The following is a 16,653-nucleotide window of genomic DNA, read 5'->3' on the forward strand; positions in this document are numbered from 1 at the left end:
AAAGGCTGGACGCACGTTCCTCCCAGTGACTTTTGGCGTCTTTGAATGCAGCATGTGGCCCCCTCCGACAACTGTTGCCAAAAGCGAAGTGGAGTTATCTCGGAGTCGATTATGACTCTCGCATTAAAAAAAAAAAAAGCACTTTTGATGGCCGGGGCGATTCGTCCGCTGTCACAAAAAAACAACCCGACGCCTCGTAAATACAATCATTTCAGTTTTTTGGAGTTTGAGATTAAAATAAAACAACTACTGTCACCGCTGAAGTATTGTTTTTTTTTTGTCCTCTTTTATTTATCTTTATCAAAGAAATGATGAGATTTTAATAAGACTTTCTCCCTTTTTTTGCTCTCCGCTGATGCTCCCAATCAATATACAATATCGCTCTTTGCTCTGTACTTCTTCCCCCGCCGGTGACAGAATAATGCCAGGCCTGTGAAAGGGTTATGTCAGATAGTTTAAAACCCGACATTAAACAAGAATTGCGCTGTTACATGTGTCATTTTAATTATGCCGCGAGTCAAAAGGGGGCTCTATTATTTATTTACCTTTTAGAGAGGAATGAAAAGGCGAGCGATCGGGAACAGGTAGCAACAGTTAGCGAGACGTCACGCGTAATTGCTTTTGTCGACACTTAAAGGTAAGAAAAAAGGCAGAGGAGAGGAGCGGTAAACATTATCTTGCCTTTGTCTCGGCACAAAAGGCTGATTAAGAGCGAGGTTCGGGGAAGGGGGACGAAATAACTGCCTGCGAAATATTAGTAGGTTAGAATTACTTTGTTGCGTGACACAATACCAATAGATGCTCGGCGCTCGCAGAGGGAGAGGCTCTTGTCAGCGGTGGCACCTAAACAATGGCGGCTTTCTCGACGCTAATACCAACGCGTTTGACTTGACGAGCACCCCACTGTCATTTTGCCTTCTTGGAGGTATACGTTGACAGCTGACGTTCGGGGAAGATTGCATCGACGACAGTTCAACGCCACCCCCTCCCCGTTCCCGCTCCCTCCCCCCTGCGAGCTTAAATTTGTTCAGAAAACTTTCAGGAGACAGAAATATATTTTAAAAAAAACTCCACTTTGAAGTCTCCCCTGAAAAGTTTGTTGTGCACGAAAAAAAAGCCGCTCATTCCTTATGTGGGAAGTCAGAACGGTGTGCGTTGCCGCGGTGGATGTGTTGCTAAACAAAAAGAAGCTCCCTCGCTCCTTTTATTGGGGAAGAATGGGCCCTTTAAAACCTGTCCAGCCTTAGATAATTTCATTCAGCCGGCCCCTGCTCGGCCGTCATTGAATCTGCATCCAGAGATCAGGTTCACAGCGACGGGTTGATAGCTTCCCAAGCCTCTCGGCCTTTTGTTCTACCGGGCCCCCTTCTTCTTCTTCTTTTTTTTTTGCAAGTTGGGTTTTTTTTTTTTGGAGGAGGGGGCGACCACAGAGCTGATGGCTGAGAAAAAAAACCTCAGCAAAAATGATCACTTTTTCGAGCAAGTTGGCGACCTAGGTAAAGAGTTCCCCCCACAAGAATAAAGACGCCAAGGTGGACGTGGGACCACCCAGGAACCTCCACTCGTGGGTCTCCAGCCTCGGTTGCCTTTTTTGTCGTCCTCCGAGGAGCATTACTGAGTCTGAACTTGCCTAAACCCTTGTGATCACACCTCTTGAAAAGGTTTTGTTTCCTCCGTCGATTGGTATTCGAGGCAGGTCACCGCACTCCCACCCTCCTCCTCTTCCCCCGCCGCCGCCGCCGCCGCCTCCCCTCCCGTCTGCCTTCCCCTCCACCCTCCCACGTTTGAAAGCCCCGTTTTCATTTTAATTTGCACCTGTTGTGCAGTTGTTCGCTGAAGGCAAGTGCGGACCAGTCAATCGCGGGGAGACGTGTCAGGAGGAGATGTGGGGAGGCTTATCTTTTGATATGTATAACGTTTTCAGAAATGTCAGTCTGGGGGAGTTCAAGAGGCAGGGACACTTTCGGGGCCTCGGCTGCTATAACATTTGGCATAAAACTGCCTTAATTAAGCTTGTTGATTCCTTGCAGGGTCACAAACGCCAGGCACTCTGCATATTTCCCCTCTATTTATGTACAAACGGCTCAGATGTAAATCTATTGATTTCCACCGAAGCTCCGCTGACTTATGGGCTGCTTGCAGATTTTTTTTTACTGCTCAGAAACATAAAAAAAACAACAACCTCCACCTCTTCTCGCTCGAACTCTCGGGGCCCCTCCCACGATTGGCTCTCGCCGCAGAACATTCTTGAACAAGCTGCCAATGAGGTGTGTCGTCCCCCCCCAACCCCCCAACATGTGATGCCATGCTCCTGGCTCGCCCTGCGCTCCATCTGCGCCGCTCCAATAAGTCTTCTGACGTCCTTTTTCTGCTGTGATTTACTCGCCGAGGAACCAGCCGACGGCGGTGACTAATTTGCGCGAGAGCCACCTTTGATTGAGTTCACAGCCCCTTATTTACAGGCCGTCTATTTTAAGAAAAGCAGGCATATGTGTGGGACCTGGGTGTTGTGGAAGCGGGTCGAGGCCTGCTGATGGGGCTCCGAATGCGTATATATGTCAAACCCGACAGGCCTCCGGTCGTGTTTCCAGATTTTCATACGTTAGGAAACATTTATGTTTGTGTTCGCGGTTCGGTGGACATGCAAATGACATCCAAAGGGGGTGAATAATCTAAATTACTATAGGTTAAGCCTTTTGTATGCACGGCGACAACATTTTGCAATATCGCATGCGCTATGCGGAGCATCTCAGACGTGAGCGGTATGCTGCGGAGCTGAGCCATCCTGAAAGGTGCAGCTCGTTGGCATCCGAGGCATGTGAGCACCACTGAAAATTAGTGGCTATTTTGGCTCGCATCTCCTCGACAGCTGTCTGCCCACCGCTGCGGTTCGGTCACAAATTCCACTCGCGGATGCTGTAATTGGGGTGTAACAAACACACACAAACAAAAAAAAAAAAAAACGCCTTGTACCGAGCAGTAATGTGGGTTTTTTTCTCCGTTCAATCGTTTATGTCTTCGTGTCTCTTTTTGTGTCGCAGCTCTCAACTACGAGAATGTGGTGGAGACGGGCTCAGAGACGGAGGAGGAGGACAAGCTGCCGGTGTCCGAGGAAGACCCCCTGATCAACGGCACCGGCAGCCCGGCCAGCCTCACCAACCCGGAGGCCTCGCCGCACGCCGAGAGCCACGGCTTGCTCACCAAGGAGGAGGAGGACGACGAGATGCGGGACAGCGGCGTCGAGCACATCTGGCCCGACAACGACATGCTGAGCGCCTCGGTCGATGGTACTGGTGAGTGTCTTTGCTCGTTTGCGGGCGTTTTTGCTCGCTGTGGAGGAAGAAAAACAATGAGTAGAAGTGGAGAGAACCCAAACATGTCCTCACACAGACAGAGCCTAAAAAAAGAAACCTGCCAGGGGGAGGTTGGACGGGTCAAAGGCTAAACTTAAAGCTGCTCCCTGCATCGTTTTGTTAGTAGAAAGCACCTCAAAGATATAAGGTGGAACACTTTCCAACACTTTAATTACATTAAAGTTGAGTTTCAAACCTCAATACTGCAGATTAATAAATCTAAGTCATTAAATTTGCACATTTTGATGAACTTAGGCTTTTATTTTGAAATTCCTGCATGTTTATCTGCATTTAGGCAGCATTTAACTCCTCTGAGCTTCACATTTTAACTCATTTTTCACTGTTCTATTAAGTCCTGTATCTCCATGGAAATAGAACAACCATGAAGGACAGAGAACTAAAAATATTATTACTAATATTATTATATATAATTTCTGAGCACTACAGTTACCTGAAAACTCTCAGATTTTTTCATAAATGCCTGTTGGTCACAGCTCAGTCGTTAATGGCTTCATGATTGAACAGAGAAGTGCAGAATTTTTATTTTTTTACAGAATCTGTTTAGAGCAAACTGTTTATTTTTGACAATTTTTTATATTAGACAAGTTGAAGCCAGTGATTCTGATTAAATATCGGGATTTTAACCTTAGATTTGTTTAAGCTTTGTTAAAAAAAACCGAAACATCACAGATGAGTGGATCATCAGGAAGTTAAAAATCCAACGATTCTTCCTGTTTTTACAGTTTCCGGCTCCGACAAATGCGACTTTGCAGAATTATTTGACGTTAGCGTGCCTTTCGAACCCGCCGGCAGGTTTCGGGGTTCCGACGGTTAAAGAAGAGCAAACTTGGAAAGTTGGCTACAAGGCAAGCTGATGACTTTCTAATTAAATTTTGGGTTTCCACCGGCTCTTGCTTTGGGTTCTGTTGACTAAAAGAGTTGCGGATCCGCCGCTGAGGTTCAAGGAAGTGTTTGTTAAACCAGATCTGCAAGCTGCTGTCGGAAATGATGAAAGAAAACATCTGGAGACACGAGGGTTTAGCTTCACCTGCGCTCTGAAACGACGGCGCAGATGCAACAAAAAGGGTTAAAAAATAGATTTTAAATCGAAAAACAGGAGCATTTTCCAATAAAACTCGATGCGTCTGGCCTTTGTTCTATCCGCTTTACCAGATGTGTGAGCTTCAGGTGAGCTGTCAGTCACGACAACTACCACTAAGCTGACTTTCGGATACTTTCTAGCGATTGTGTGCACATCCTGCCACTCGTGGTATCATCTTATGCCGTAAACCCCACCCATCTGGTGCCCGAGTAGACTTAAACAAACCCCGCGAAGCGCTCGGCAAACAATGCTTGAGCCAGGTCTGACGGTGAAGCCCCGATGATGCTCCCTCAGCAGACAGACATGATAAACAGTTTCTCTGCGAGCGGCGGAGACCATTTGGTTCACGCTTAGAGAAAAGTCCTGCTCTGAGCCAAACAACGAAAAATATTTACAGTAATGTATAACCTCGCTGGGAGGAGGAGGAGGAGGAGGAGGAGGAAGGAGGGAAGGAGGAAAAAAAAAAAGCTGCAGAAAATGAGAAGGAGGTGAGATTGATTCTGCAAGACGTGAGGGGTTACTCTCAGCTTTTACGACGCTCCTGCAGAAGAAGCTGCTTCCTCCCGGCAGGTGAAACCTTCCCCAAACTTGACTGACTTATCGTCTTTTGTTGAGCAACTCCTATTGCGGCGGCTCCAGTCACGGATGCTTGAAAGATAAATACTTTTAATTAGGGGGCAGGGTATAATCATTAAAGGAAGCCAGACTGCTGCAAAAAGTCATTAACAATCTTAAATGAAATTTTTATTTTTATGATAGCCATTTACATGTATAATAAGAGTCAATGATTCTTGGAAGCATGTGACAGGAACAGAGTACGGCGAGAAGTCATGTAAGACAGCCCATTTAAATGAGCCGGGCTTTGCTATTCATTTCTGCTAATGAACTAGCTGTGCACGGCGCCGAAAAACGGGGGAACATTCAGCAGTCTTAAATTTTAATATGGGGGAAAATTGCACATTTATTAGGGATGGAGTAGGGAAAGAAAAAAAAAAAAAAATCTCCTAAATAACAGTTCGTATCCTTAAGGGGTGGAGGAAAGAAAAAGACAGTTTGGTAAATAAATCAAGATAAAGGATAAACAAGCTGTCATTGCATACGGTAATTGTTTATTTGATAAAGACCTGCGGTGCCATAATGTCTGTAATTCAACTATGTTGCAATTTCCAGATAATACGCTTCTTGTGTGATAAAGTGTCTGACATATTTCGGAGAGCAAGTCAAGTTCATTAGAGCGTTTGGGAGTCTCTTTCCCAATCTTGCGGGTGCTGTGTTTCCCAGCCTGCTTTTTCTTTTTTCTTTCTTTTTTTTTTTTCCCTCCTCTCGCGGTGCCTAAGTGTCTACAGTGATACCTCAGCACATAACTTAGGCCTGAGATAAGTTAGCACCCGCCCTCCTTCCTACTCGGACTGATTTGGCCGTCACTCCCCTATCAACAGTTTTTTCTTCTTCTTCTTCGTTGCACAGAAAATTTTCTGCAAAAAAAAAAACCCACGAAAAATGTCGCCTCGGAACAGAAACATGCCGCCGGAGCAAACCTCGGGGTTTTTTTTTTGCTGTCGCTTTCTGAGGGAAAAAAGTTTATCGCGGAGCCACAATCGCAGTCTTGTCCTTGACATTCCTTAATCCCACAGCGAGGCTGGACGGACACGATGTGCTGGAAAGCATGACATCATTATCACTGACAGACATTTTCAAATAAATCACCTGCCTCTGCCCTCTTTAAACTCCTCTTTCTCGGGGCGTCTTACTTGCAGAAATCCCAGCGTGGAAGAGCTCCACATTTTGAAAACATCCTCTTTTTTCTCTCTCTCTCTCTTTTTTTTGCCAACTCCGGCCTTCTGTTTCTGATCAAACAGTGGTTCTTGTTTTCTTTGCACATCTATCAAGTTGTGCAGCCATTAATTCGTCATTTCTAACAACACCTACCTGCCTCCCTACCTACCGCATCCAGGAGTTTCCCGTGTTTTTCAATAAGCGCACTGTTTCAGATGCTCGAGCGGCCTGCCAAGAACCAAACGCGCTGTGTTCTTTGGCTGCAAAACGCCAAGAGATGGAACACTGACACAGAATATCTGCTATTGACAACTTCGCTTGCTAAAAATACCCCCACGATTGGCTTTTCTAATCCAATCCCAAACCCTCCGGCGGGATGAATGGGGGATGCGGCGCACAAAAGGGCCCAACTTTAAAGCTGCTGCTGCGGTGACCGGCCATAAAAATAGGAATGTTTTCAAAATAAACAGCATCAGAGCCGCTATGAAAATAGGCGGAATTACAGCGAAGCCGAGGTAGTCTGGACTCCTCCTGAGCGCCGCGACCTCAACATCACTCTTCAAGGAGGTGTGTACCTTACCGCCTCAGGTCTGGTGTGATTTACTGCTGAAACAACACGCTTCTCCCCCCGTTTAGTGGACGCATTTCATCCAAGAGGCTCTCCGCCACCGAGAATAGGCGCATATTTGTGGCACAAATGGATCCAGAGGAAATCAAATACCTAAACTGTGGCAATTTTTGTTTCTTTTCAGGGAGATAAAAAGCATGCAAATGTTCACTTAGCGCCCCCATAGCATCCTTTTCTTACTATAGAGCGCCCAACTGGCCACAATGGCACTTTGTCGTCCCCGTCCCCCCCCACCGGTCTGAATGCGGGACTGGCATGGATCCGTGCATGCATGTGTGCCAGAGGCCAAAGCTGGAGGAGGTGTATGTGGTGTTAGCCTACCTCCTACTGGAAGCAGCCGTCCCTCCCTCCCTCCAGACCACAGATAACAAAAGTTGTCCAAGGTAAATAGGGGAGAGTGAAGGGCCAGCTAATCCCACTGGTCATCCCCTTGCGTCACACCCAAAGTATGCAGTCAAATTTGATTACCCAAAGCAAACACGGTGCCTACGAGGACGCGAGAAATGTGAGGGAGTTTTGACGGAGCGATGGGGGTGTGGGGGGGAGGTTTTCATACATGCTGATATCTGATACTTGTGGGTATATTTTAATCTGCGGTGGAGGTTTTTCTCTCTCTCTCTCTTTTTTTTTTTTTTATCTGTTTTGTTTTGTCACAGCTTAATTTATGTTGTTTAAAACCCATTTATTTTCCCATACTGCGACTGTGGTTTCGATGCTGCTTGGCAGACGTGCAATCAAACGTACAGCGAGAAAACAGAGCAAAGTTAAACTAGGACATACCCCTCCAGAGGAGCCTGTCATTATTCTCCCAAGCCATTGACAGGGGTATTTATCATTTCACCGCAGAAGCCAAATCTTTAATTTCAAGCAAACCCCTGAATTGCGAGCCTCAGAGAGCATTCCACAACTATTAAGCCCATTGTTTTCTAACTAAAAATAAAAAATTCTTGTTGCTTCTGGCTTTTGTGCCGAGTAATGTAAGCAGGATAACATTATTATCAACAATACACCCACCACCTTTCCTGTATTATCTCAGCCAGGTTTCTCTAATGTAGGCGCTCATCCTGGTTTAATAGCCAAGGGATAGTCAGATGCATCAGATCCTGCTGTCAGCTGGTGGAACAAGAAAAAAAAGAAGAGAGAGAAAGAAATCACAATGCAACACTTGTAACGTCCTTGCAGGAGCAGCAGAGCAAGAACAGATGCGTGCAAGGAGCACAATGCAGGTTTTTTGTTCCTCTTTCTTTTTTTTTATTTAATACAAAGGCCCCATGTTCTCGGAAGCACCTTGATTTAATTTTTACCGACGAGGCAGGAAGGAGGGACGAGGGGCTTCTTAGGCTGATTGTCCGGTCAGTGTCCTCCTGTGGAGAAAGTGGGTTTGTTTATGAGCCTGTCAATCCGCGCCTTATTTACGGCCGCCTCACCTGTGCCAGGACAATATCTGCCCGTCTGCACAGGCCGGCTGCCATTATCCTGATTGGCAGCGAGGACTTGTTCCGTTTAAACCGATGCCGGAGGGTTAAAACACTTCTAGGAAAAGCAGGGTTTGTCTGGGGCGAAGGAATGAACCTAGAACGATGACGTACTGCTGCAGAACGCGATGTTAAAGGGTTCTTGAAGATTCCTTTCTTTCCGCCAACAGTTCTCGAAGGCTCTCGGGTTCTTTGAAGCGCCGTCGCCGATTAAAGGCCTCTTTATTTCAGAGACGGGGTTCTTCATGTGGTTCTTTAGAGTTTGTCGTTTTTATTAGATTTATTTGGTGATGCTCAGAGCGGCTCAACTGGAAGGAAAAAAGAACCAGTTTTAGCAAAATGTTCTTTTAACAAACAATGGTTCTTTAAGGCACCATAAATTAACTTTGATAATCAGGTTCTTCAAGGAACTATTGGGAACAGTGTTCACACCTGCTTCTACTTTGATAAAAGCAACAAAAAGTCAAATGAACCTTTTAGAAAGAGGTTCTTGGTGGTTTCTTCAAAAGAACCCTTGAGGGTGTCCCAATAGAACCCTCCAATAATGGTTCCTTTAGGCACCATCAATTAACTTTGGTGAAACAGGTTCTTTAAGAAACCATTTTCAAGATGCTTCTTGCTAATCGAACTTGATAATAGTTATTTTTAAGTGTAAGAATTTTTGGTTCCTCGATGATAATAAACTTAAAATGTTGGGTTCTGACTTTATTCAATGCACGATAATAGAAGAGCTGCAAATTCTTACATTTTTTGTCGTTTAGAAATACTTCTGAAGTGTTATTACAATAATAAAAGCAGGTGAACCCACAAATGCTCCTTAAAGTTTACTTACACTAACTAGAGGAGTCATTTTTGTTGGTTCTTCGAGGCACGTTTGGGTTCTTTTTAAGCTTCCTAGACGCTCAGTGCTGAAAGTGGAGATGTGTCTATGGTTAAAGTGCACTTTCCCCTTCAGTGTTCTGTGTACGGCTGTGAAATAATAGCTTCCTCCTGTTTTAAGTGCCGTACCTCACCAGAACACATTAATGTTTTGGCCCCACCCACCTGAGGTTTACCCCAACCAATGGGGTTATTTCTGCCTGCAGCGCAGCTCGGCCTCTGAGAAATGTTTGTGCAGCTAAAGCTCCAAATTTGTGGTTAGGGGTTGTATTCTTTTTAAGTCAGGAGCAAGGCACTAGCTCGGTGCCAGGCCTTGTGGCGGATCGCAAAAAATGTGCGCGCTCACAAATGCTCGCAGCAGCTCCGGATAAAAGCATCCACCAAATGACATATGATAAAACAAGCGTGATCCTGCATGCAGAGGATTGCAGCGGCGTCACAGCCAGGGAGTAATAAGCTCAGCCGGCGTGTTGGCTGGAGCTCTATGATTGCTCAGGTGGATGTGTTCCGTGTTGTATTTAATCGCTCTGTTTGGCGATTGAAGCTTTCTTCGCCTCCCCCGCCGCTTGTTGTCATGTTAAAGGTAAATAAGTCACTGTCTGGCCCAGATGATAGCATTCATTAAGCATGCCGAACAAAGCCGCGGCGCACTGCGATGCACAGCGGTGCCTTTATTGCTTTCTCCATACCTTCGTCTTAAAGGCCTCATTGTCGTCGTTTGTGGGTTTGCTTGCTGCACCGAGACACTCACCCTCCCCTTCCCTCTGCTTTGTTCTTCCTCTCTGTTTCTCCGCAGATGAAATAAAAGATGATTTTGACACCCTGGGGCCTGATGCCACTTTGCAGGCGGTTGGAAACGGTACAGGTGAGTCGAGTGAAGATATTTTTACTCGCCGTGAACTCATTTGTCGCTGCAACGCGAAGTCTTAATGGGAACGGTTGTGATGGGATGTGTTCTGTGCAGGATCACACAGTTAGAAGGCCATAAATCATTACAAAGAGGGGAAAAAAGAGACTAGAATCGGGTGTACATGAACTCTAAAGAGATGTTTCACCGTGCAGAATGTATCTCTCCTCTGTTTACCATTTATGAGCCGTGCCACATTTACGTTATGCTTTATTTTCCTCTCAGCCTTCATGGATTTTTTCAAATTACTCGAGATGTTTCACCGTGCAGAATGTATCCTCCAACAACCTGCGCTTCTGTATTCTGTTTTTAAGCCCACGTTTCATTTATTTAATCGATCAAGTCGGTTTAATTTTCCTCCAAATCTCTCTAATGTGTCGCCACAACCTGCAATTCATCCGATTAGTCAAGAAATTTTTTTGTCATGTGACTTGTCGCTTGAACCGAGGAGCAGAGAATGTTTTAAATATCGCAACTTTTAAGCTGAGGTTTGGTTAATTTTCCTGATTGCACCTCAGGTCACTCGTGATGCATTCAGGGGCCGACAGAAAGCTGAAAATTCGCCAAATTTTTCTGATTTTACAGTTTCTAGCTCTGATAAATGCCGTTTTGTTTTGTTTTTGTTTTTGGAATCTGCCAAAGTTCAAGGGTTTAATTGTCTTTTGCCCTACATCTTCCCCTCCTCATTCAACCAAATCCAGAGGTTTCCTTCTCGGGTTGTTTTTTTGTTTTTTTTAAATGTCTTGAGAGGTAAAATTAACAGCAAGCCACAAGAGAGTCGAATAACAAAGTTAAATTACCCTTATGCAAAGTGCGTTTGCTCCAATTGGACTAAATCCAGTCGAAAAGTGAACTTTTTTTTCCCAATTTTTTTTACCATGTTTATGCTCTTTTCAGCTGCTCCAAGCGTTGCGGCTCCAGGTGGGAAACCAATTCGGCGACAAAACAAATTCTGAGGCGTAATTAAAAGGAAATCATCTCGCGCTGACTCACTAACCGCTGAGGCGAATCTCAGCGCGTTTACAGGCAGCTAAAGTGATCCTAATTTTTATAACCTCTGATTACACATGCTACTTTCGGCCCTCCCGGTTAGCTAAGCGTTTCTTCTGGTGGAACCGAACCCTATCTGCCATTTTTCATTAAGCCGCCGGAGCTGATTTGCAGGCCGCACACCCCCTCCCTTCCATGATATCATCCTGGCCACCCCGACAACTGGCCCCGGACGCTGTTCTGGTAAACCGAACGCACCCCACCGAACGCCACGCAGCTCCGGCCTCAAAGCCTCCCTTCAGCTGTAATTACTCTTACTTTCTGGTGTTTTCCTCCTCACTTCTTTTTTTTTTTCTCTTTTCTGCAAACTCAAGCGAATGTTTTCCATTTCCACTGTTGCTTTCTTAGAGGACTTTTTCTTTTTTTTTTTTGGAAACAATGCCGTGGCACCGCTGTGGAAGCTCCTGCGCCACCAGATCACATGTGATTCCGTTTAAAGACATGAGCAGTTTGATCACGTCCCCGGTGCCAAAGCACACTTTGATCCAGGTGATTTCCTCCCCGCGCTGGAATAAGAGTCGGTTGTTTCTCCTGAAAGAAACTCTTTTTTTTTTTATGATCACATCTCTCAGTCGCTCTGAAACTGAAAGACGGAGGAGGTTGTTGAAGGTGTCATTTAACTGCACTTAAATTGATTTATCTTCAGAGTTGCAGCTGAATTAAATGAACTAAACTTGAGAAAACAAGTTGAATAAACTCAAGATATGAAGTTGATCCAACGAGTCTCGTAAAAAAACAAGCTACAGATTTGATTTGCTTCAACATTTTCGGAGTTTAAAGAGTTTCTTCTTCAATTAACAGAGAAAATCTCAGTTGCTGAAGCCAACCAGGACTTCATCTAACAAAGATTCACAGCAAGTTTTTTGCAAAATCAAGAATCTACTCCACTTAAAAATTAGCTGTGTTTCTTAGAAACTTAATTTTGCACTCAACTAATCGTGTTTTTCGGTTTTATTTTAAAGTCAGTTGCTTAGAAATGAGCAAAACTCGTATTTACATGACGTAAATTAAAGAATAAGTTGATTTGACTTCATGTCTTTGCCGTGTTTATTCCTTTCTGATTGGAATTTTTGGGGAATTTAGTCAAATTAACTTGAGTTAATTGCGATTTGAATGTGTTAACATGACTTCCTGTAACTCGACATATTAAATAAAGTTTCAAAATTAGCTCATAAGAAGACTAAAAAAGTTCTTCACAGACGCTTGTTTTTTTTTTTTCTAAAGTGCTCTAAAAACCAAAATCGGACATTTTCGCTTCTACAAACTAGCAAACAAGCTCGCGTATTCACATCGCATCCACTAGAAAAGATATTTTACAGTCAGTCATCACAACCCGCTCACAAAGAATCATCTAATGAGAACGCCGGAAATTATGCGATCACGGTTATCAAAAGCGATCCATTGGCACCCATGACATTTCGGTGCCATTTTTGACATCCAAATATCTACTACCTTGACCTTTCGCAAATTGGCCCGCAAAGTCATCACCGGCTAACAAATGGCTCTTTAAACCTCACCTTGGCTCTCAGTCTAAAAGCCTAATTAACAGGGGATGAAGTCTGATGAGACGTCACTCGTTTTTTCTTTTTTTTTTCTTTTTCCTCCAAACAGCCTCCAGAATCTCTCCAGGTTGTAAACAGTTCTGAAAGTCGGCCGTCCCCTTCGCCTAATGAAGGCTGCTGATTCCTTTTAGCTCCGGTTTGTGTTTTTGGAGGCAGCTATCTCCGCGCTGCAGCTTAGGAGTTTCCCTGAAGAGAAGGGACTGGGAAATAATTTGAGAAAAACGACGCATTGTGTGGCCTCAGCACTTTGGCTGGCTTAGGATACATTCTGCTCAGCTCTCTCGCTCTTTCTCTCTGTGTTTTTTTTTTTCTTCTTCTTCTCTTTTTTTGCGCTGGTTTGTGGTTTGGCCCTGGTAATCTGTTCAACACAGAATCAACAAAAGCCACAGCCTCTTGATTGACCTTCTATGTGAAAGTCGATACAAAGAGACGTGGCTCTGTTGCTGATTAAGCCCCGATTGTGTATATGTGCATGTGTTATTCTTCTTTTTTTTTATTTTATTTTACAGCCCCTAAACTCGAAATCTGATTTTATGTCATGGCTAAATTGGGTCAGCGAAGTTTTCCTTACGCGTCGTTCCTCGGGAGCTCGTGGTAGCACGTTTATCTCTGACTTTTGGCCGGATTAAGTTACAGTTCTTGTTTGAGCCGACATGGCGTGACAAGCAAACCCGGTAATTTAGATGTATGCTCCCCAAAGCACCGCTGTAATGTTTTAGGGTGGCTATCCTCATCGCATTTCCACCAAGATGTTCCCAATATCCTCCTGTAAGACATTTCTCTGGGGAAGAAGTGAATCCAATTTATTCCTCCCCCTCTCTCTCTATCTCCTCCTTCACTCCCTTCCTCTCTCTCTCTCTCCGTCTCCCTCCTTCAGTCAAGAGCGTCGATTGCACTTCAGAGTTGGAGGACTTCTTCGCCAAGCGGAAGCTGGACGACGGCGACAGCCACGTGGTGAGCATCGCCGAGTACCTGCAGCGCGGCGACACCGCCATCATCTACCCGGAGGCCCCGGAGGAGCTGTCCCGCCTGGGAACGCCGGAGGCCACCGGGCCGGAGGAGAACGGTACGAATCCTGTTGTGGGGGCTGATGGGAAGGGGTCAAAGGTGAAACCGAAGCTGTTCCTTGCATCATTTTCTGGGCGGACAATATCTTTAAGATCTAAGAGTGGAGCATTGTCCAACACATTTTACAGATTAAGTCATTAAACTGGAACATTTTGATAATTTTAGGCTTTTATTTTGAAAATCTTGCACTTTTTCTTGCAGTTAATCCTTTGTACTCCAGCTGTTTTTGACTCCTGACACACTTTTAATCACTGTAGGCTCATTTTGAACTGTAATAAAAAATCCTGCACCTCTATGGAGACAGAACAACCATGAATAGAAGGAGAGAGAACTCAAATTTGTCTATTGTGCAGAATGACACTTATTTTTCTAGAAATCATTTTTTAAAAGGTTGAATATCTTTTATTCTTTACAATAAAATTAATGACCTGGAATCTACATGCACAACATTTTTCCAGCTGTTGTGAAAGCTGGGAAAGCTTCAAACACATAACAATAATATTTAACATTTAATTGGTTTCCATCTTGTATCTGCTGTGTGTGAACACTTCCTGCAGTTCAGCTGAAAAAAATCTCAGATTTTTTCTCATGTGACTGTTGTTTTACACCTGAGGCACCAATGGCTTCATGGTTGTGTCAAAGACGGCAGAATTTTTTGTTTTTTACAGAATCTAATTCACACAAACGGTTGATTTGTGGCTAATTTTTAAACAAGACATAAAGTCATTTTAATGAAACATCCCAGTTCTTTTAGCATAGACGTGGTTGTGATTCTACAGCAAATGTCTCCTAAAAGATCAGAATCTATGGATTCTTTCTTGCTTGGATAAATAGTGTAATTTTGACAGTTTAAAGTGAAATGCTTCTCAAACACACCGGCAGGTTTTGGGGGTTCAGCAGAGCGACGTCTGATGTTGCTGCAAGTGAAAATTACAGGATAATGATATAAAACGTAGTGAGAAATGTGAGTTAAACAGCAGCACCCCTTGACCGTGACTTTGAACTTCAAACCGCAGAGTCTAAATTCTTTACAATCGAGGTGTATTTCATGACACCGACACCGAAATTGACAGTTTTTTAAAACAACACCCAGCTTCGCATGTGGCCCAAATCTTGCAGCTTGCTCGGCTAACCTCCCAGCAAATGTTTCCCCCCCCAAAAAAAAAAAAAGAAAGAAAGAAAGAAAGCTCTTCCCGTTGACACGACCGGGCAGCTGTTGGTCCCACAGATTCGCCGGATGCCTGGGTGTTTACCTACAGTCTTAAGCAACAGCTGGGCAGGGGGCTTGAAATCAGATAGCGCACCTCTGAAGCTCCCCGGAGGGAAAGAAAAGTACAGCGAGGGTTGTGTGGTGGGGGGGGAGGGTTGAACATGATTCATGCTGCAGACATGATGAATGTGTCAGCGCATTAAAAAAGCGAGGCCCGTTTAAAGCAATTACGAAGGTATGGGGAGTTATGTGTGTGTCAGCAGCTCCGTACATACGGCACCGTGAGCCTCACGACGTCTGGAGGAGGTCGAGGCGGCGGCGGCGGCGGCGGATGCCAGCCCGACACTGCTGCTCTCATGTGGAGCAGATTGCACAGATAACTCCCATACCACTCTGGGCAGCTCGCCCGTTAGCTGCCATTGATTCGCTGACCTTTTGGCCCGCTTTCCCCTTCCCCTTTTCCTCCTCCTCCCTCTTCCCTCCTCTATCCTCCCGCTGTCTCCCGTGCAGACCTGCCACCTGGAACGCCAGATGCCTTCGCCCAACTGTTGACCTGCCCCTACTGCGACCGGGGCTACAAGCGTTTGACATCGCTGAAGGAGCACATCAAGTACCGCCATGAGAAGAACGAGGAGAACTTCGCCTGCCCCCTGTGCAACTACACGTTTGCTTACCGCACTCAGCTTGAGCGGCATATGGCCACACACAAGCCTGCGAGGGATCAGGTGAGGAGGATTTTTTTTTTTCTCCTCTCTCTCACTCTCTGCCTCTTCCATCCCCTGTTTCATTCCCGTCCTAATGTGCTCTGATCCCTCAGAGAAGAGAGATCATTTTTTCTGATTGGCAATCATTATTAATTTTTCATGGCATTTTGAAGATGCAGATCCTTTAATGGTAATAACTTTAATTGAGGCCCTAAATGGTTTTTTGATGGCCCTCCCTGATATGATTTTCCAGTCTCGTGTTCACGATCGAATGATTGTGTTAATTTCCAATTTGGAAATTTTTATCAGCTCCTTAACTTCACTTCACTCCTGGCCTTTAATGTTCTTCGGGTGCAGCCTGCAGTCGCGGTACTCCATCAAACTCCACCCCTCCCTCCGCTTCTAATTTCATGCACTGCATAAACATCTGTGTATACTTGAATTTTTCTCCGGCGATTTATATCCTATACGTCTGAAATATAATGTGAGTCCGCTGGCAGTTAGCATGAATCACCTTAAAGTCCTGCGAGGTGAAAACACATCCAGCAGTTCCGGGCGTTTAACTCGCTTGTCAGCTTTAAGTTGAAGATGCGGGCCGAGATAGATTGTGGCTGAAAAAAAATTGCACGCTTTCAGAGTTTTGGCACATCGGGGGATAATTATAAGTTCTCAGCGAGCTAAAATTGGAGCTGTAAATTTTAAAGTAGATGGTATTTGTGCTTGGAAGGATGATTACAAGTGGAGAAATTGTTAAAGAAAAAAAAAAATCCTTTCGTGATTTAGATATTAATTTTCTGCTCGGAAATCATCAAAGCATAGAAATCTTGTTTTTTTTTTTCCTCGTACCACACAGAAAATTCTCCTGAACTTCCTCCGCTAGAAAAACCTTGTAATGCAAGCGGAGCTATAAAAAGAGAAGCCAGCCGCTCAGCCAATAAC

At 44.7% G+C, this 16,653-nt stretch overlaps 1 protein-coding gene across 2 annotated transcripts in view; it reads left to right on the top strand.

Moving 5' to 3' along the window:
- Nucleotides 1-16,653, top strand: part of zeb2b (zinc finger E-box binding homeobox 2b) — a 117,115-nt gene that overhangs the window by 89,487 nt on the left and 10,975 nt on the right. For both annotated transcript variants that reach the window (XM_008279892.1, XM_008279893.1), the window contains exons 3-6: nt 3,042-3,293; nt 10,010-10,078; nt 13,610-13,798; nt 15,521-15,735. In XM_008279892.1, the coding sequence (XP_008278114.1) occupies nt 3,042-3,293; nt 10,010-10,078; nt 13,610-13,798; nt 15,521-15,735 (725 nt within the window). The remainder of the gene's footprint in view (nt 1-3,041; nt 3,294-10,009; nt 10,079-13,609; nt 13,799-15,520; nt 15,736-16,653) is intronic.

The sequence above is a fragment of the Stegastes partitus genome, unplaced genomic scaffold, assembly GCF_000690725.1.
Source record: "Stegastes partitus isolate 25-593 unplaced genomic scaffold, Stegastes_partitus-1.0.2 Scaffold175, whole genome shotgun sequence".
Classification (NCBI taxonomy): domain Eukaryota; kingdom Metazoa; phylum Chordata; class Actinopteri; family Pomacentridae; genus Stegastes; species Stegastes partitus.